The sequence below is a fragment of the Augochlora pura genome, chromosome 7 (genome assembly GCF_028453695.1).
Source record: "Augochlora pura isolate Apur16 chromosome 7, APUR_v2.2.1, whole genome shotgun sequence".
NCBI lineage: Eukaryota > Metazoa > Arthropoda > Insecta > Hymenoptera > Halictidae > Augochlora > Augochlora pura.
The window spans coordinates 35,708,068-35,729,171 of record NC_135778.1 but is presented as its reverse complement, the minus strand read 5'-3'; the positions used below and the strand labels follow the sequence as shown (position 1 = coordinate 35,729,171).

Genomic DNA, 21,104 nt, shown 5'->3' with positions numbered 1-21,104 from the left:
TTTATGTCCCTATCGGACCGCAAATAGACAAAGGGACGTATAATTATAACAAAACAAGAGAGAGGCTGTATTCTATAAAAAATGTATTTATGTATGATCTGTATTATCCGTTTCAACTAGTCACTGTTGTTCTAATGTATGTATATGTATACAACTTCGACACGCGAGAGTTATAAATACTACACAAACAGTTTTAACGTAGAGGATACCCGAGACTATGTTCTAAAAAAGTATTTTGCGTATCGATTGAAATGCAAACGCGCGAAGGCTATAAGATGGTCGTTAAAGTCTCCAAGACCAGCTATGTATGTATACATCCAGTGTCTTTATCCTACTTTCGAAGATATTCATTGTTATTAATTAAACGCTTCACAGAATTTCCTTTATGTGTACAAATAAATCTATGAAACACAATGTCGCCAAAAACATACTGACTCGATAACCTTTTAAATACAATTTAGTTGGATATTCAATTCTTTATCTATACGATAAGATTGTTCCCTGATATCGCAAGTCGGCTAATAAATATTGAATAATTGCAATAGAATGTTAGATGGTTCATCAACTTGCTGCTACATATCAGTGCAGTAGTAAAAACTGTTGCTATCTAGGAATCGATATCGTAATAATTATTTAATATCGGGTAAATTGTTAAACAGGTTATTAGATACGTAGTACACTGTTGAGCATAAACGTTTATTAAAATGTTTTATGGTAGCATATCAGAGTGACAATAAATTGTAATTTAAGCAAAGCGATACGTAGATGTTTCCATCATTTTGTTCTTTTAGTGTAAAATGTGACACTGAACTTGGCAAAGCACATCAAATCGATCGTGTTTCTTTTGGGTCATGCCGCTTCGAGTAGATAAACACGAGTGGGGTTTACACTGTATTGGACCCTGTAAGTCAATTTCTGTTCCTTACACGCTATGCGCATCTACGATTCATGTAACTGTGTAATAGTATAATACTTAAATCGCAAAGATTCCCAACATGGTCGATGCAGAGCACTCGGCTTTTAGGACCAATTTCATTTGCAGATCGTTCGCGGAACCGTTTAGGAATAGCTGCCGAATGTCTATGAGAAGCAATAAAGCTGATGTTGCAAGATTATTTGCTCGTTGCCCTCATTATGGAATAGCTTACTTTACAAACAAATTGCGTCCGAGAAAACGAGGCTAAAGTCAACGTGTTTAAATCATTAATTATTACATAAGGGAGGCCTTATAGCGTACGAGAAAGAGAGAGAGGGAGAGGTATGTTCGCCTTTCGGTTCGTAAATAATGAACACAACTGTGCTGCGCGGATTACCAAGCTGTATAGGTTTGCTGTCGGCATTGACCGTGAAAGCTTAACGTCCTTGATAAAGCCGGTAAATCCGAGTTTGTTGTAGCTGCGTACAAAGTTCAAAGCTTATAAGCATTTCGCATCATTAAGTCAAAGTACGCATCATGGTCGATGCTTGCGCTGATCGCGCCGTAATAATTCATGAACTCCTCCTCGGTGACCTGCAATTAATGTCGGTATGGAACGCTACCTGTACGTGTAAATATACACAAAATATCAAGAACTTTTGAAAAGAACAGAAAAGAGCCCTCACGGTGCCGTCTCTGGTATTGTTTTGCTCGAAATTGGCCAGAAACTTATTCAGGATGCTCTCTTCACTCTCTTCCCCACTTATGTAACGAGGATGACATTTCACGTTATAAACGCCTTTCAGATCGTCGATCGTGATCACACCGTCTCCAGTTTTGTCGAGCTTCTTGAACGCCTGATCGACAACATTTCTGCGGCTCTGCGACATTGGAGGCTGTGCAACAAAACGCTTTCTCATGATTGCTATTCGATACCTCAGGCTATTCGTCCATTTCGAATACAAACATCCAGTACCCGTATGGCAGCTATGAATTCGTCCACGCTGACATTTCCGTCGCCGTCTACGTCGAATTTGTCAAAAATCTCTTTTACCTCCTCATCCGAAACTTCCAAACCGGTCTCCACCAAACCGTTCGTGAACTCTTCAAGGTTCAGCTTCTTGTTACCGTCATCATCCATGCGACGGAAAACTCTGAAAACCGACTGCGTCGACAAGTGTCTTTTGGAAGTTTCATGGAATTGAAACAATTATACAAATGGAATCGAATGTCGACTCACCTACCCAGACCGAGGATACCGTTGGCACCTCGAGCCAGGCAGAGCAGACGCAGCTTCTCTATGGAGTCCGTGGCTGTATGTATGGCCCGTTGGGCCTTATTGATCATCTCAGTCTCTTGCCTGGTAGTCGCGCTCTGCGGTCTGTTAAAAAACATCCCTGCAAGAGCAAACCCGTGCTTCGTTGACTCATACAGCAACGACGATGATTCAGATGTCCAGGAAAGAGATAGCGCGAGACTGAGTGGCGGGATAATGCACGAAAAGTGGGAGTTACGGTAATGTTCCACATTATACTAATGCAGGATTACTACCATCTGTCGCACTGATTTTTTCAGGTTTCCAAATCCGCGAGAAATGTTCCATTTTATATTTTATTGCGAAGTGTCAATAATGAACTGGCACCATTGAATGCCTGCTTCGCGTGTCATTAATTAAATACCGGAAATATGTTGCAATCGTTCTTTATTTCGAACTCGTATAAGGAGTTGAGGAAACTATCGCGTCGATTTTAATGCAATTCATCGTAAATTAATCGATTAAAATAATCTGCGTGACGTGCGTGTCTTCTCGATTGGAGTAAAATTGTTTTATTTTTAAATCGATATTATTATTTATCGTAACAAGGTATCTATTCATATGTATTTTCATTTAGTTTTGTTTTATTTTCCGCATTAACTTACCTTGATTTTAAGGAAAGAAAGTTGGTACCATGCGCGCCAATTTTGGAGTAGATTCTTGACGGAACGGTGTTCCGAAAATAAGTAGTAGAAAAAGTTTGTTACTACTCCGAAGAAGACCGGAAAACGAATGATGGTAACTGGTTCCTTTGGCACGTCTAGTCGCATTCAATTGGTCGGCATACAGTGGATCACACGTATGTTGATCGACACCACGCTCACATAGGAAAACAAGGAGTGCTGTCGTGTACAATGTCCATACAATAGTCCGTAGAACGTATCCATAACGACCAAACAGCCACAACACGTGTATCGGCAAAAATTTCACACATGATCAATTCCCAATACCGATTTCCTATCGATGGACTATCAGTTGCACACGAGTATAAGGCGGCACCCAGCATGCTGCTTACTGGACAAAATTCTGAGAGCTTACTCTAGCTGCTCGAAAGAATATCTTACTCTGCGAGCTATGCAATCTTTCATTTCTTCTTTCGCGTACAATTATTTAAACAATTTTATGGACATGCGACTTTTTTTGGTCTCATGATAACTACATCACGTGGTATGCTCTAACGCGTGTAACTGTTATAGACCATTATAAACGGTGTTGCCTAAGGATTTTAGCCTGCAGACTCTATGTGAAGTAATCCTTTAATAGTTTTCAACATTTACTTGGCGTCTCGTCATACTACACAATGGTAATATCCGGTCTTTTCTTTTAATGATCAGCTTACTTAACGACTCATTTCTATCACTGATAGTGATTATCGATCTTTAACGTTATATCCATCATATTGCCTTGTTAGCAAAAAGTAGTAATTAATATTGGAATGAATGTCTTAGAATATGTACGATATCCTTTTTTGTTGAAGCAATTTTGCATCGAACTGTATAGACGGCTAATGGGCAAGACCTCTATTACCATTTCAGTGTTGCTTTCAGCGTTACCGTTAGTTGACGCTATCACAAAGCGAATATCTTCTATACTTCATTTGTACTACGAATGCTTGATACATTGTATTTGGATACAATACATAAGTGTATAGGGCGCGGACATTTTTAAATGTCGTCTATCCATCAATTCAATATTCTGGTTATAAAACAGGTGCTACAGAAATACGATATAATGTGTAATTATTTGTATAGACAATTGTGCTATTCATAAATACGCTATCCTCACTAAAAAGCTTAAATTTCTGTAATATCGGTAACGATGAGCGCGATACGGAAATTGTAACGGAGCTTTTGGATAGTGGTCCCTATTTTACGCATATGTAACTAAATACAACTGTACACATATAATTTAAATACAATTACGAGTGTACGTGTTATATTATGATATATTATTTCTAACAAAGTGACGGTTTGCGAAATAACTTGTATCATACACCAATCGCCTCGTTCGTTGATAGACGGAAGAACTAGTCGTATTTTAGACTCAACCGGACCTAATCCAGGTACCAACTAAGTGTCGAATTTATTCTTATGACTTAAGAAAATGACTGCTTTTCGGCAATATAGGTATAACACACATATATACATACCGGAAATGAAGGAGGGGGGAGGGGGCAACAACAATGATTAATAAACGGTTTTATATGTTGCAGAAAAAGTCACAAAAATATAAGAAGCTGTGTCATTATTTACATAATTAGTTTTATAATTGAAATTGAAAAGCAGTCAAAATGACTTGCTTAGGCAATCTAGTGTTAAGTCCACAGAGATTCTAGTTATCCCTACCTTACCATTCGATGGTAATCGATAAGAGTTCACTTGCTTTTTTTTATAGGAGTAGATAGGAGCGTATCATGGGTATAATATGTATAATAATGATTATATCTGGTGTATATATTTATGCATACATGTATGGAAATGATACAAATGAATGGTATCCGTGCGTTAACTTAGATTTTATTTAGAATAACGAGAATTAGAGAAGAAAATTCTAGAACTGCTGAATTAAATGTATTACATTTATTCACCAATAAGCAGAGGACATTTGGATGGAGGAGTAACCGGCTTATCTTTGATTGGTTATCGTGCATTGCGTGGGTCCACGCGATTGGTGGTTGCTCCTGGGTTCCTCTTGTTATAACACAGCGTCGTGGTTGGAGTATGTGACAGTCGGTCATAGTCGGTGTTGAAACAGCGAAGCGTGGCGTTTGTGTATTAACTCTTGCATTTTCGCTATTTTTCTTGCGATTACTCGTGAACATTTCGCGATCGCAATGATGAAAGCGTTAATATTGATATCTGTTCTATTCTTTCTGGCAGGTACGTAATGTTAAATAGTATATCGATAATTATACAGCGAAAACGCGTGTCGCCAGTAAACGTTAATTGTATCATAATAAGAAATTTCTCGTTCTCTATTTAGGATTTGCCAAAGCTGAAGATCAAGTTGACGAAAATGTTGGAACGGTTGAGAATGATTTGGGTTCCAGCCGAGAAGGATCCCGGACAGGTTGTACAAGTTCTCGTTTTTCTTTGCGTTCAATCTTTTTGTATTCAGATACACTCCTTTTCCTAGTTTATGATATTCAAGTTTCAAAAAAATATTCAATAAATATACTTATTTAGTCAATCAAAGTACAAATAATTGAATTGCAGTTCTCACCTAACTGAAAGCTGTGACATTTTTTACATAAGTTATAACTATTTATGCGTTTTACAGATGATCAGGCGGTTCAGAGAGAAGAGGAAGCTATAAAGTTAGATGGATTAAATGTTGCTCAAATGAAAGAGCTCAGGGAGAAAGCTGAAAAATTTGTGTTTCAAACTGAGGTTAATCGTATAATGAAACTTATTATTAATTCGCTGTACCGCAACAAAGACATTTTCCTTAGAGAATTGATATCCAATGCTTCGGATGCTTTGGATAAGATCAGATTATTATCGCTAACAGACAAGAATGTTTTGGACAGCAATCCAGAGTTGGCAATCAGAATCAAATCTGATAAAGAGAACAAGATATTGAGTATAACTGATTCTGGTGTTGGTATGACCAAAAATGAATTAATTAATAATCTTGGAACAATTGCAAAATCTGGTACAGCGGAATTCTTGGGCAAAATGCAAGAAACTTCCAACACTCAAGATCTAAATGATATGATTGGTCAGTTTGGAGTTGGTTTTTATTCTGCTTTCCTAGTGTCAAATACTGTAGCTGTTACGTCCAAGCACAATGATGACAAACAATACATTTGGGAATCCGATAGTTCTAGCTACAGTATTGTAGAGGATCCGAGAGGAGATACCTTGAAGAGAGGAACGACAGTAAGGTACAGAATATATTATTTGTTATAAAGTGTTTATTATTTATTTTGTATCTGCGCAATGTTACACTGTAAATTAAGTTAGCAAATTTATTTGATAAAGCTAATTTATTTATTGTTGTAGCCTTTATCTGAAAGATGAAGCATTGGATTTCCTGGAAGAAGATACAATCAGAAATTTAGTAAAGAAATACTCGCAATTCATCAACTTCCCCATATATTTGTGGAGCAGCAAAGTTATTCAAGTCGACGAAGAAGAAGATGAGGACGAAGAAAAATCTATAGAGGAAGATGAAAGCAAAACAGAAGAATCTACTAAAGATAAGGTATTGGACGAGGAAGATGACGCAAAAGTAGAGGATGCCGAGGATGAGAAAAAGACAAAGAAAGTCGATAAAACCGTCTGGGATTGGGAATTGCTAAATGATTCAAAGCCTATATGGACTTTGAAACCATCGGAAGTCGTAGAAAAAGATTACAATGATTTTTACAAAGCGTTAACGAAAGACACCCAAGAACCGTTGGCAAAAATTCATTTTGTAGCGGAAGGTGAGGTCACCTTCAAATCGCTTCTATTTATTCCAAAGGTCCAACCTGGTGACAGCTTTAATCGTTACGCTACTAAGTCGGACAATATTAAATTATACGTTAGAAGGGTCTTTATCACCGATAAATTCACCGACATGATGCCCAACTATTTGTCCTTCATTTGCGGTATTGTTGACAGTGATGATCTACCACTTAACGTTTCTCGCGAAAACTTGCAACAGCACAAGCTCATTAAGGTAATCAAGAAAAAACTGATCAGGAAAGTCCTGGATATGATAAAGAAGATTCCCAAGGAGGAATACGACAAGTTCTGGAAAGAGTATAGCACGAATATTAAACTAGGTGTAATTGAAGATGCTCAAAACAGGGCCAGACTGTCGAAACTATTGCTCTTCCACTCCTCTACTCAGAAGGGCACTACTTCTCTAGCAGATTATGTCTCGCGGATGAAGCCCAGTCAGCAATACATCTATTATATTGCAGGCTCTTCCGAGGAAGAGGTGAAAAAGTCTCCGTTTGTTGAGAGACTCGATAAGAAAGGATACGAGGTATTGTATTTGACTGAAGCCGTTGACGAATACGCTATTTCAGGCCTTCCTGAATTTGACGGCAAGAAGTTCCAGAACGTAGCAAAAGAAGGTTTCTCTCTCGAAGAGGGCGATGAAGCCAAAGAGCGTATGGAACAGCTCAAGACAACTTTCGAACCGTTAATCAAATGGTTGAACGATATTTTGAAGGATTATGTCAGCAAAGCTCAGGTGTCCGAACGTTTAACGGATTCTCCCTGCGCTTTGATCGCCAGTATGTTTGGCTGGACTGGAAACATGGAGAGACTCGCGATTTCAAATGCCCATCAGAAAAGCGACGATCCACAGAAAACTTATTACTTGAATCAGAAAAAGACGTTGGAAATTAATCCAAGGCATCCATTGATTAGAGAACTGCTACGACGCGTAAAAGTGGACACTGCCGATGAAACAGCGAAAGACATCGCCCTAATGATGTTCAGGACAGCTACTCTTCGATCCGGGTACATGCTTAGGGAAACTGCAAGCTTTGCCGATAGCGTGGAACAGCTTATGAGGAAAACTTTGAACATTCCTCTGGATGAACAACCGGAAGAAGAGGAAGAAAGTCTAGAAGAAACAGAAGAGGATAAACACGAGGAACTGTAACCTATGAAAACTGTATTGCATAAGTTTAAGTCTACAGTAGCTGTATAACCATACAATGTATGGTTACGCAGTGTTCGATTGCGTTGTGCAAGATGTTTATTACTGTGCTTTCAATCGAAAACGAACTATTGTCATTGTACAGGAAGGGAAGAGAGCGTTCTTCGATCCTTCTTTGTAGCATTTAAATTACTTTGTAATGATATTGTTACGAAAACAGAAAGTTGAGGATAAAATATTCCGCTGCGTACTAAGTTCAGTCATCGTAATAATATACATTGTAGACATGTCATAGGCTCACCTTCGATAACGAATTATTATTATTATAATTTATTTCATTCAGTTTTTCCACTTCTTGTTTTTTAAAATGGTGACCTAAAAGGGTTATTCATCGAACATAATAAAACATAGCATGTTTGTGAAGCGAATGAATGTGTTTGTATAAAAAGGTATTAAAAGATTACTGAAATATCATAATGGTTTTATATTTGAGCATCACCAATTGTACTCTGTGTGATAAACATTATCGGCACACCGATTCTCTGTATTTTCTCTCATAAAAAGATCGGACGATGTATTTCTATGATTTAAAATTTATGAAACATACGCGCGCAATTAAAGTTTAAATAAAGTGCGTGTAACATACGAATCGGCAACATTGATCGTATAAAAGCTTGAAAGAAATGTTTGATATTCTACGGGTTTTCTTCAAGAAAATTGCTTAAAAGGCATTTGGAAGAATATATTTTATACACGATTCTAGGGACTTTTCTGCAATAACTGTCTAATATTTTATATTTTTGCGATTCGCATTTTCAAAATAATGTAAAATTATTCGTTTCCGGCATGGCTAACGTTTCGGGAGACGAACCAATGGGAACGCTTGATTCTGTTGGAACTGGGACAAATGGCGTAGATATCCGAGCGCGACCGAGCGCTCATTTCCGTTTTCGAATCCGACGTCACCTACTCTGAAAGCCCGTGTGTTTTGTGTTTCTTTGGGGCCACGATGATTATCGCTAATTTAACGTAAGTATCGTCAATTTTCTCGGATAAAATCGCGTTGTTCAGGTTCAGTGGGATTCGCGCGGTGTCGTTTGTAAAAGGAGATTGGTCACGAAACCGTGTGAATTTCTTTGCGTAAGTTTCCCACTGAACAGCGAACAGCTCACTCGCCATGCCGGTCTATAAAGCAGTCCTTTTTCGAGCACATTTAATTCGCCGAGAAACATCAGAATTAATCGAAACCGGCCGTCTCTATAACATTTGTGTATCAACGACAGCTTTGACAAGATCAAATCTTCCGTCAATAGATAAAGAACTCGACGATGATATACAAATGACCACATATAAACAAAATAAATGGCGTCGGTATAGTTCTACTCAAATGTGACAAATTTTCGATCCTCGATTGTTTCTTCGCTCATTGACGGGTCGTCCATGCGACACTGTACGTTAACGAAAGTGTGTTCTCGTTATGCGATAGAAATCTATTGCATATTCGTATCAGAATTTATAGTATATTACATGCTTCATTTATGACTTTTATTGCTCATTTGTTAATAAGCGGTTCTTTTGCCGTAGTTACTAATTACAAAGCGTGTGAGCAAGCAGTTTAATATTCTTATTTTAAACGTTGTACAAATGAACCTGTTAACAAATAAAATTAAAAATATATTTTGTTAATGACAAATGGCGTTCATTACAGGTTGAAATTATTGAAATTGAAATTAGATTTCTTCAAGTTGTAAACGTATCTGAAGCAAAATATTAAACACTCTCACCTATAGTTAATAAATAAGTGAAAAGAAGTTGTAACAGGATACGAAAGACTTCAACATTTAAGTAGTAACTTTATATCACAAATTGGTATTGTGATCAAAATGGGCATCCAAGATCTGCAAGTCTTTCTGGATAGCAACTATATACAAGGGGGATCTGTACCAGTCGATCTGTTGAAAATATCACGTACTATTACACAAAGACAGCACAATCGTATCGGTAAAGCACAACAATTACATTCTGGGAAGTTGAAGTTAGTTCTCGATGGGGAATGCTGTTTGGATAGATTATATGGCGGTTATTTCTCAGGTACATGTTCTCTCTTGTTCATAATATTTTATTGTAAACAAATATCAACGAGCATTCGAAAATTCAGATTGGACTTGTGGAGGACAATGGAATCGAATGCTACAGTTTCTAGCAGTTCTCATACAGGCAACAGAAATGTCAGGCTTGGAACTGGCTGTATTCTTCAATGGATGTTTTGAATCTCCCAGACGTGCAGACTGGATACAAAATCAATTACAAGTTAGGATTAAAGTGAACAATGTAAGCTGTTCTTTCATTTGTGTATAATATAATACAATTTCTACAAAATCTGTATAATCTAAGGGAATCATTTTTGCAGGTATTGAAACACATTTCAATAAAGGGTACTCCACCACCGAAAATATGGTGGACTCCACCAGTTTGTTTAAGAACCAGTCTACGAATGGCTTTGAGACATTTAAATGTCACAGTTGTAAGTAAAGTTACTTGAAATACACAGTGATTTGCTGTTTTGGCAATATATTGTTTATTTTATTGACAAAACAGTTATGCAGCATGGATGACCACCATCAGGAAGTAATTGCTTATTGTCGTGAAAATAACTTCAATGGATTGATTGCCGACGACGCAGAGTATGCAGCATTTGATCCTCCACGATATTTTTCTTCTGAACAGCTGAAACTTACGTACAAGGTATACCCATGGCCTCTCGGAAAGCTGATTGATCTCGGAAAGCTGGTGACTTTGCAGGCGCAAGATTGAATGAAATTTAATATTTTAATTCAAGGGCTCCCTCGACACAAAGGAATACATACTTCCCGAACTTCTGAAAGCATTGAATATACCATCTGACAGATTGTGCTTGCTAGCTGCTCTGCTTGGAAATTATATCTTGACTGAGCAGGATTTGGCTGATTTTTATAAGAAACTCAATCTCAATACTAATTTAAACAAAGTAAATGCGGATAAAAATGAACTTACGATAAAAGCAATCGCTAGTTTCGTTAAAGACCTTCCATCTGTTGAACTGGATGTGGTGGCACAAAAGGTGTTTGGAACTTTGTTAGATGCAAGGTGCTCGAAATTGCGGCAGTCCGTTCAGTACTATATTAATGGAACCAAAGAAGGGTTTTTGCATTACAAACCGGTAAAACAGAACAAAGGTAAGTATTATAATACCGATTCTATGCATTGGCTTCTATTGTACAGTATTCCTGGGTTAGAAAACTAACGACGATTTTAGTGCATAAATTGGACTCGAAACAGAACACGATACAAACTCCAACATCAAATTCAACCGAAACGCCTGCAACTTCGGATGCCGATACCAATTTGGAGACGTCCAAGTTTGCGTCTGAAACCGTGGAAAGCGAACGCGAAAGTCTAAATGCGTACAAGCAAGCGACAGCTAATGCAAAGTCTGCTCCACAAATTGTAATAGACCCGCCCGGTATTCAGGGTCACGGAGATGCCGATAATATTAGAACGGATGAAGTGGAACAAAGTAAGGCAAAAATAAAAAGTAATTTAGCAAATGAATTCGGCGAGGTAATTCGGTAAATTGCTATTTAGGTAATGGACATGCTGTAAACGGCACCCACAACCTTCTAATTAGCTCATCGAGTTCGAGTAGCAGTTCTTCTGCTACCTCTCCATCTCACGCCACAGCCGATTCTGCTAGGCAAGCGGAGAAAACAACTAGTATTCCGACCACGGTGCCAGAAGTGATGCGCACCGCTTCCGAGAGACACCAAAAGGGATTAATGTCTCCTCATATCTATCAAATTCTTATTGCCGGGGAGATTAAGCTACCGGTCCTTTTAGAAGACGAAAATCACCGTGAATTTCCATCTATTCATCTCATTTACAGACCTGTTCGGCAGATGGTGTACGCGATATTGTTTAATCTTCATCATCGAATGTACTTGGCTGCTAAAAGTAAAGAAAAAGGTGGTAAGTAGAATAATTGTTCTCATCGGTCGTTGTCAAAGTCGTTACTGCATTCTGTTGTTTTTTTCCGTAGATAGTGAAAAGATTGAAGTCCCAGATGTTATTATAAAAGAGTGGGTATGGTCGAAGTCGAATCCGTATCAAGCCCCAGAATTGGTGAAGGCCGAACAAATAGGTTGGGGCGTTCCTACGATTCAACGTTTGTGGTTTGGGTGAGAGACTTTTATCTTCATCGATGTTGTTAGGCGTTGATTGAATGCTTAAAAAGTGGACACAAAGAAAATGATATGTTGCATACTTCAGCACAGGTATAGATGACAAACGCCGTCGCCTGCGAGGATTCTTGACATGTATGAGGTCCGACACACCTCTCATGTTAAATACCACCTACGTACCTCAACACTTGTTAGTGATGGCTTGCGTATTGAGGTAATTTTTTAAGTGTTCCACTTGTAGGAAGGTTATAAGTTCTTTCAACGTGGACAATCCTCTTCCAGATACATCATGTCATTCTCGGATATAATCAAGATCCTACGTCGTCAAGAGCTAGACGCTTTCATTGCGCAAGCATTTTCACCCGAACTCATGAACGCTCAGTATTTACAAGATCTTCAGGTATCGGGAATAGATACGTACATCAATTTTATTGAATGACTTACTGAACAAATTTGTCTCTACAGCTTCCTTTAGTAACATCCCGCGGAGTACAGCTAGCTACATTGTTTATGGCTGGCGTTGAGACTGCTCTCTTGGCTAACGATGCTTGTGGCGCACCAATTCCATGGTTAATGTGTTGTCCATGGTTATATTTCGACGGTAAATTGTTCCACCACACGTTAGCCCGTGCTACGATTGCGAAAAACCTACTGGAACTGTGCAGTGGTCACGTAGAACGCGTTGTGAAAGTTGATCGGATGAGGAAAGCTGTATTGGAGGGTATTAATGTTGTTTTTGCACGGCCACCGATGCCCGTTGCTCCAGGTAATTCTCGATCAACTTATTTTTCATAGATTTCAGATATTGAGATAGGTTTGTTTGACCATGCTGTGTATATACTCTACTAGTGGTGTGTTTTCGAAGTGGAAGAAGAATAGATTCAATTATTTTGCTCCGTGGTCTTCATTTTTTACTTTGGCTTTCAAACTCAAAGCAGATACAACTTGTTTCGTTCCCATAGTATGTTCGTGGGTGACCGTAAACCAAATTTCCCCAGGTATTCGCGTGTCGGTGCCCCAGAATATTTTAGCCGCCAATTGCACAATTAATGACAGTTTGATGCGTGGCCGTGGAAGCGCGACGATGCCCCAACGCGGATTGATGCGTCGTCCTATACCGTCGCGCGGTGGTCAATTAGAAATTGCCGGAGTTGTCGTCGGTCAATGGGGTCCCAACTATGGACAACCCGGACGTTTGCCTCAACCGTTGCAAGGTCATCCTCGTGGACGACTTCCACCGCAGGTAGAATATCCCGTGTGCAATAGTAGCAAAACTGGAACGTTCACTGTGTATTTCTCGATTGCCCATAGTCACTAGAACCTATCGCTTATCGACAAGCTTTCATAACTTATTATGGCTGCTCGTAACCTATTGTCATTGTGGACATGTGTTTTAGATAACATCGATTGGCGGTCTGAAATATGGTCTTCCACGTGGGTTCACACCCATGGCTCGATCAACATTTCCAACACGTGGAAATAATCGCACACAAATAGCAGGACGTGGAAAAAAGACCCAAATGAAGGTAAAACGATAATTAGATAATTACATGATAAAATAAGTATTTTACTGTTTCAGCTATTAATCGATATACATTTTTAGGCGACTGGAAAGAAGAAGACCACCGTAAAGAAGGGCAAGGAATCCGAGAAAAAAGACAGCAGGGGCCGAGGTAACGGTGTCGATGGAATAACCGATTATAAGTAAGTCATTGCTTCGATTTGTGTTTGCAACGTCCGGGCAGCCACTCTCATGTGCATGATCCTTCATCCGAACAGCGATACGATTTCGAGCACGAATTCAACAAAGGAGGCACTGCCGGTGCCAGGCCAATTTGAAGATGCCGTCGAGAATGGCAAAGGGATAGAGAAAGGCCAAGGAGACGCTTCTCTTGTCGGTTCGGTCGCTGCTCCGGTTGCCGCTGAGAATTAGGTATTTATGTATACATGACTTTTTATGGACTTTTAGACACTCCCGGATATGACTTAAGACTGCAATCAAAAATCTTATTATACTTGTAACGAGGTGATTGTGCGGCACACATTTGAACGATTTTAAGCGGCAGAAGATCCAAGCCCGATGTACATTATTCGTCTTCCTTTTGTGCAAAAAGGTGAGATGAACTGTTACTGCCGGGTGCTTGCGTCTAGTTTAGAGACGCAGTGATAGTAGTAAATCGCTATAATGCACAACGGTGCCCAGAGACCTTTCAAATGTCCACGCGCAGAATCACTCGATAATGTCTAAAGCTCTGATGGGGCCAAAACTAATTAAACTAATATAGGAGACAAGTCATCGGTTAACGTTAACGATGTCAAGAGACTATGTAACAAATACATACACAGGATAGAGACCCGTTTCGGACGTACACAATACGATGTCCTCACTGCCAAAACGTACCATTCAATGCGTAAGATACAAAAATGCGAAACAAAGAAACAACAACAAGATAAAAGACAAAAAAAAACAGTAAAAAGGTTGAGAAAACATGGTTAGTAATAATGAAAAAAAGATTTAGAAAAGAGAAACGATAAAATCGTGTTTGTGCTAGAGATGAGCGTTGTTTCAATGTACATCGCGCTCGGAAATCACCAATGGAATGAGAACTCGACTGATTAGTGTATGCGTGCGCTAATTTTACTAAACGAGAACGAGTCGTCGTCAGCTGCTAATAAGTATTTAATTCTTAAGAAGTGTGATTATTTTTTTTACAATGAAAATATATATTTTCCTGTATTATATGAAATGCTCGCATTGACGGTCTCAGTACTTCGATCGACTGCAAAACCGGACAGAGACATTGTTTTATGTTTGGAATAGGATCGATCGATGGTATTCTTGTCGTTCCTGGACGACGGAAAATGCACGGGATAGAATACTGAGACGTTCATTAGCAAATGGAGACTGACGCTTTTCATATAGGTAAAATATATATTTATATATGATTTAGATTAGAGGTTTCCGATATATAGCATAATATATCTGAGTAAGCTGTGAATGCTCGGTGAGCGGGAGTGTGCGCATGTCATGTGTATAGAAAGTACGAGCGAGACTAATATACTGCGAGAGAGTGCGCGCAAGAGAGAGAGAGAGAGAGAGCCTGTTTGATGTAGAGTGATTGTTTATTTGCGAATCGCTGTGCGGTTAGAGAGAATGGTATATTTGCGTGCGAGAAGAAATTGCGAATGAAATTATTTAGGGAAAATCCACAAAAATGTATATAGAAGTTCGTGGGTATGTTGAAGAATGTTGGTACTGTGTGGACGAGCGGATCGGTGCGATCACAAACGGAAAGTTTGTGCGAGCGCGCGCGTGCACACAGCACCTTAGAAATATATATTTATTTGCTGTTGCAACAATTGAAAGAGGAATACGTTGTGTGTGTGCGACTTCGGAACGAAATACCAATTTCTGCACGACAATTGTAATCGTGATCTCTCGGGGCTTACCGCGGAAACGTAGATAATAGAAGCGGAGGAGAATCTATGCTCACGGTATGCCTCGGTTTCGCTTCGAAAATATGCTACAATGCCGTCGCAAATTTGAAATTCTATCATTTGAGGCGTACTTTTGTGATTTGAAATTTTGTTAACTCTGAGAATGCTGGAGAATGGAGTACGGAAAGTTGGGATTTCTTTGTAAACATATTTGTAGAACGATTGACGTTTCTTTTTCTGTTTGGCTTTTGCTCGTTGGTGTTCAAAAGAAATCAGTCTTTTAAAGATGTTTGCGTCCTCGTGTAGCATATTTTAAGAGATGTATATCCACTGTTTAATTGTATATACGGATAGTTACTTTAGAAGTGACACACAGTGTGATTGGTGTACATAAAAGCGCATCCGTGTTGCGCGCTTGCCGCGATAACATGGGTAGGGGATGATTATGTTAAAACAAAAACAAACAAGAAATGCTATTTATAGCGTAGAATAGTCGGAGAGACTTTCTACCAAAGATCATTGGTGAATGGATTATATCTGTCAAGAATGATATGCCGAAGACATGTAAAAACGGAGAAACAAGATAGCACGACAGAACACGATTATTAAAGGGAGAGGGAAAGAGAGAGAGAGAGCGGAAGCCTCAAGGCAAATAGAATGTGTCTTGAGCGTGCAGAGTTAATTGAAAGGCGAGTAAGAGAGAACGAGCGAACGAAAGAAAGAAAGAGAAACCCATTTATTGAGATAATATAACGAGAGATAAGAATAAAAAATGTTATATTTTTGTAGATTTGTTATTGCGTAAAATGCATTAAGACAATGAGAAACTTTATATAATTTGAGTGATGGTTAAACAAGCCTGAGAGTGAAAGGACATTAAACAAGTAAGATCACAGAAAGAGAGTGAAAGAAAGAGGGAAAGAGGGTAGAAGAATGAAAGTGCTTTAGACGATGATGGTATGTTGAAGCTAATAGGAAAACACATGAAAATTTTCATTGATCCATCTGTGTCCCTGGAATTCTCAGAGACACTGAGTTGCTTGACGAATAAAAAAAAATTAGTCGATACAAAAAATGATTAACGAGTAGAAATTTGAATAATAGCAAAAAGAATAAAAACCAAGATGAAGAACACGTGGATATTGTGTCAGACTCGATGCGAGAGCTTAAGCGTATAATAAACAGTTTTCCCAAATGTAATTCGAAAAAGTGGAAGATTGCTCGAAATGGAATTCTCGAATTTAATGAATGCAAGGAGACGAAGTTTCACGAACGAACAAACTGTTTCTTCATAAATAAACGATTCGTTATCGTTTCAAGATTTTCAATTGAAGGAAAAGAGATATACACGCATGTGTGTATGTATATGCGCATACATACGTAAATAAAGACACATTGTTTTCGTACGTGTGTAAGTAAAAATATTCGAGAGGCAGATGCTATCATGTGAATCTTCTTTGAACGATCAATAAAGAAAACTAAAGGTCAAGTTATTTGCGATAGCATATTGTACATCTAGAAATCTAGAAACATACAGTTTTCAGATCCATCAGAACGGACGGATGAACGGAAAATACATTCGAAAGTAAATATAAAAACGCCCACTATACACTTTCGAGTAATGTTATAAAGATTTTCTTTCTGAGGAATGACGATCGGATCGAACATTGAACATTGAAAATGTGTACATACATAAAAGTCATGATGATAAATGCGAAAACTAAAAAGGTATGACACAAACACATGAGAATATAACACAATATGATCGGTTGCCCATGTGAACAACACAAGCAACGCGAATAACGTATGTGCAAACAAGGAATAATTTCATAATGATAATAATAATAATATTGATAATAAGTAAATGCAGCGAACAAGCAATACATGGACATAATATAAAGCAAAATGGAGGAAATGTGAACGAATGAAGCGAAACAAAAATAAAGCTGCGTCTCAAGTAATGAAATCCGCATTTAATAGAACAACAGAAAAGTATCGTAAACAGAGAAACAAGGCAAACGGTAGTGTACGGCGATCAAAGATAAGAAATAAAAGTATATGAAAAGTTGAATGTAATACGATCGACGATAAAGAAAAGGGACGCCCGCGCCAGACTCGTGCCTGCCTGCCTGTCTGCATGCTTGCTAGCCTATCGCCTACCTATCTATCTACTCTCTACCTACCTACCTACCTACCTATCTGTCTGTCTATTTACCTGCCTACCTACCATGCTTGTCTGCCTGCCTTCCGTTGTAATAAGTAAGGAACGATGAAATAGGGCAAAAAGGAAAAAACAGTAAAATCGGATATATGAAGTGTAATGGGTAAAAGTAAATGAATAATGGAAAAGTATAGGGGCCCACGAAAATCAACTCATCCGAGGAATAAACTCTCTTGCGTATGTACCTCTAGAAGGTAAACTAATTTTAATCCAAACGATCTGTTCACGCGATTGCCGTTGTGGTAAAAGAAACAAACAGAGAAGGCGAATATTATTGCATTTAAAAGTTCTAATGTACCACTAAACTTTACGCACTTGGTATACGTAAACGATACTGAAAATTGGAACCGAATGATAGATAAACGCTTGTTGTACAAGTGAGAAACGAGAGGCGCACGGTGCAATTCGGAGCGATATCGCTTTTCTTCCTGTTTTCTTCCTTTTCCAAATCCGTTTTCAAACGACTATGGACTGTACTTTCTCATTGTTTTTTTATGTTAATTTTTAGTTCTTCTCGAAGTTATTTTATCGCGGTTACGCTTTCGTTCAGGAAACCGATCCTATTGCGACACTGTTCACGCAAAGGTGAATCGTTCCTTAGCGAACAAACAATTAATTAGCAATTAACAAATGTAAAAAATCGTTCAGTTCCGTCTTGTTAACTCTACTTATTATTTAGCTATTCGTTTCTTTCATTTCCTACCATTATTGTTATTCGAATTTTTGTTCTGTGTTTGATTTTGTAATTGCATCTGTGTTCAAGTTCTGAGTATTTTCGCGACGAATCACACAATGATCATATGTATATACACATAGAACGAATATATCTACAAAAAGATGTATAAAAGAAAATCGAGCGGATCATTTAATTTCAATGATTTGTTTTGTATGGTTTGGTTGCAAAGACCACAAGCAAGATAAGATAGGAAAAAAAGTGATGAGAAGAAGATGAAGAAGAGGCAGAGATAGAGAGGAATGTCAGGATGATCGGAAACGCAATCGCAATTATTGTTTAGCTTGTAATTCTCTGTAGAAACAAGCAACTGATGGGCATTAAAAAAAAACGTTCGATGCTTCTTCTGATTTCTCTTCTGGAAAGATACGAGGGATGCATGGAGAACAATAAAAGGACAATGAGTCGTTACGTAATGCTCGAACACGTAAATCTTAAGTTTCTCATTTACCATAGTTTCTTCGCTTGCATACCTATAAACGAGATACATTAAAAACTACGGTAGCAATGACAGTAATTAAAATAAATAACGAATAAATAATGAAATAAAACAACAAAAAAACTAATTAATAAAGTGAAAAAAAAAATACAAAAAAAGATGATGTAAAAATTAAAGGAAAATAAAAAGAACGTAACATTTATCGATGTAGCTACAAGCATATGTGGGCCCCGTTCTTATATATTCTTATTAAATATTACGATAACACACACAACATGCATATTCTGCTATTATTTTTTATAGCTAAAGGATAAAACGACGAAACAAGGGAATGTGACCCTATCGTTAAAAAATACAAACTCCGTACAGAGGGTACGTTTGTAATATACATTGTAATTGTATCGTTACAATTTATAATCGTCGAAATGTTTTTTCTTCGTTTTCGTTTTCAGTGTCTCTCTCTCTTCTTTTCTTAGTTTTTTTTTTTTTAAATTATGTTGAAGAAAGACACAAGTGTCATTGTCTGAAAAAAAGATGAATTCGTTTGCTGCTCGATGAAGGAGACACGTAGTGCGAATGATGGATCGTGCTCTTTAGAAACGATAGAATACTATACGCGCGATGTACGACGTTGTTAGCGATTATGCGGTTAGTTTAATCTCTACATGGGTCGGTAGGTTGTCGTGTTGTTGCATAAAACAGTCCGAATGGAACACGCACCTGTAAAAACACTCTGTACCGTGTTTCCTCTTGGTTTCCGTGATGACAAACGTTTCATCGCCGTTTAGTATACCCAATAATATCGTAATTAAAACAAACAGGAAAAAAAACAGACTAACAAATAGCTCTGTTAGTTTATTCGATTGTCGACACATAAAGCTGCACCGCAACTGGTGCAACAAAAGAGCTTCTTTTTAGAGGTGCAAACAACCGATCCATTTCGGTCCTTGCATTTTCCACTGAATACAAACACACGAACGCTCGCGCACACACATACACACAGGGACAGCCAGACAGACACAGTCACATCGATGTATTCCTGTTGGATAATTCTACCTTGTAACTGTTGTAACATATACCCCCATTCATGTCTTAGTGTCAAGCAGAGCTGATTCTATGCTTTTGCTAGTTTCGATAAACTGGTATAAAAGAGCTAATTAAACGAACGGGTCGATAAAGATGCAAAAGTTTGAAGGGAGAAAAGAAAGGAAGGCAAGTAGCATACGCGAAATCCGTATCAAGTTGTTCATGGTTTAATAAAAATGAAAAGAAAGAGGAATGAAGAACGTATGTCGTATGTCGTCGAACGCTTTAGAGTGTAGATGGTGGATAGGAGAATTGTGCAAATTCGGATAAACACAAATGTTAACATCAATCTGTAAACTGAAGAATCAGTGCTGGCGAGAACACGAGGCAACCGAGACTTTATTATAAAGCTAACAACAACAAAAAAAGCGTCACATTTAAAGGTACTTTTAAAACAGATACATATTTGGAACGTAGGAGGTAATCATTATATAAATGTAGTGGCAACTCTATAATACTACAAACAAAAAGAAACCAATATATTCAATAATTATTCGAAATATTAAATGCAAAATGCACTTCTAATGGATGTTGTAAACAATTTAGAGTATTCAAATTTCATCGACATATTTTTGCGTGTGAATCTGTTGTTTGGAATGCTACCACTCTGCTGATTGAATGACATTTTACTTTTCGATCAGAAGAATAAGAAAGCATAAAGGGTAACCGAGCATCCACCACCAAGAAATTAAATAGGAATATCTTTTCCTTGTTTTGTCTCGAACGAGCAGAGAAGCTTCTCCAATGACAGATGGTTTAAGTTTGTTTCTTTTAAAAACCTACATAATATATGAAAAAAAAATATATATATATTATATATTTACCTTTGTTCTTTCACGTACGAAGAAAGAGAAAGCAAAAGAATGGAGAAAAAGAGAAACGCGATTAGGTACATAGATGCAAAGTAACGCTGCGAAAGTTTCAAAGATCCCCTTTGTTTAAGGTAAAACGCTTTGCAGTACACTGTACAATTTGAAGTAAAGGAAACAAACTTTCAGTGAAATTTTGTAAGAAAGCTGTTCGTGTGAGAGGTTTTTTTGGAGAAGGTTGGCTGACATTTTCGGAAGTTAACAATGATTTATTGAAAAGTGTTGTCATGTCTTGAATACGATTAAAAGAACTGCGTAAAAAACAGATG

At 38.0% G+C, this 21,104-nt stretch overlaps 3 protein-coding genes across 3 annotated transcripts; 2 read left to right on the top strand and 1 right to left on the bottom strand.

Moving 5' to 3' along the window:
- Positions 1–660: 660 nt before the first annotated feature.
- Positions 661–3,097, bottom strand: LOC144471957 (calcyphosin-like protein). The gene is given in 6 exon segments (XM_078184579.1): positions 661–1,510; positions 1,603–1,812; positions 1,893–2,070; positions 2,157–2,297; positions 2,837–2,878; positions 2,880–3,097. Coding segments are annotated over 6 exon segments (795 nt in total). The 5' UTR covers positions 3,002–3,097; the 3' UTR covers positions 661–1,408.
- A 1,844-nt stretch (positions 3,098–4,941) lies between these two features.
- Positions 4,942–8,303, top strand: Gp93 (heat shock protein 90 Gp93). The gene is made up of 4 exons (XM_078184569.1): positions 4,942–5,110; positions 5,214–5,300; positions 5,511–6,117; positions 6,236–8,303. Exons 1-4 carry the CDS (start codon positions 5,065–5,067, stop codon positions 7,833–7,835), a joined length of 2,340 nt encoding a protein of 779 aa, XP_078040695.1. The 5' UTR covers positions 4,942–5,064; the 3' UTR covers positions 7,836–8,303.
- A 461-nt stretch (positions 8,304–8,764) lies between these two features.
- On the top strand, positions 8,765–21,100 carry LOC144472908 (constitutive coactivator of PPAR-gamma-like protein 1 homolog). Its single transcript, XM_078186349.1, has 17 exons — positions 8,765–8,861; positions 9,541–9,923; positions 9,991–10,163; positions 10,243–10,356; positions 10,431–10,577; positions 10,672–11,047; positions 11,128–11,388; positions 11,457–11,837; positions 11,908–12,046; positions 12,138–12,263; positions 12,332–12,449; positions 12,515–12,815; positions 13,048–13,292; positions 13,447–13,575; positions 13,653–13,753; positions 13,829–13,982; positions 14,335–21,100. The coding sequence occupies exons 2-16, from the start codon at positions 9,716–9,718 to the stop codon at positions 13,980–13,982; spliced, it is 2,973 nt and encodes a 990-aa protein (XP_078042475.1). The 5' UTR covers positions 8,765–8,861; positions 9,541–9,715; the 3' UTR covers positions 14,335–21,100.
- Positions 21,101–21,104: the final 4 nt, after the last annotated feature.

Bases quoted from the DNA above. Each gene is read 5' to 3' on its own strand.
- LOC144472908 (XM_078186349.1), top strand. From the start codon at position 9,716: ATGGGCATCCAAGATCTGCAAGTCTTTCTGGATAGCAACTATATACAA. The intron at 12,047-12,137 runs GTGAGAGACTTT...TGCATACTTCAG, and splicing joins ATTCAACGTTTGTGGTTTGG to CACAGGTATAGATGACAAAC. The intron at 13,754-13,828 runs GTAAGTCATTGC...TCATCCGAACAG, and splicing joins GATGGAATAACCGATTATAA to CGATACGATTTCGAGCACGA.
- Gp93 (XM_078184569.1), top strand. From the start codon at position 5,065: ATGATGAAAGCGTTAATATTGATATCTGTTCTATTCTTTCTGGCAG. The intron at 5,301-5,510 runs GTTGTACAAGTT...TGCGTTTTACAG, and splicing joins CCGAGAAGGATCCCGGACAG to ATGATCAGGCGGTTCAGAGA. The intron at 6,118-6,235 runs GTACAGAATATA...TTATTGTTGTAG, and splicing joins AAGAGAGGAACGACAGTAAG to CCTTTATCTGAAAGATGAAG.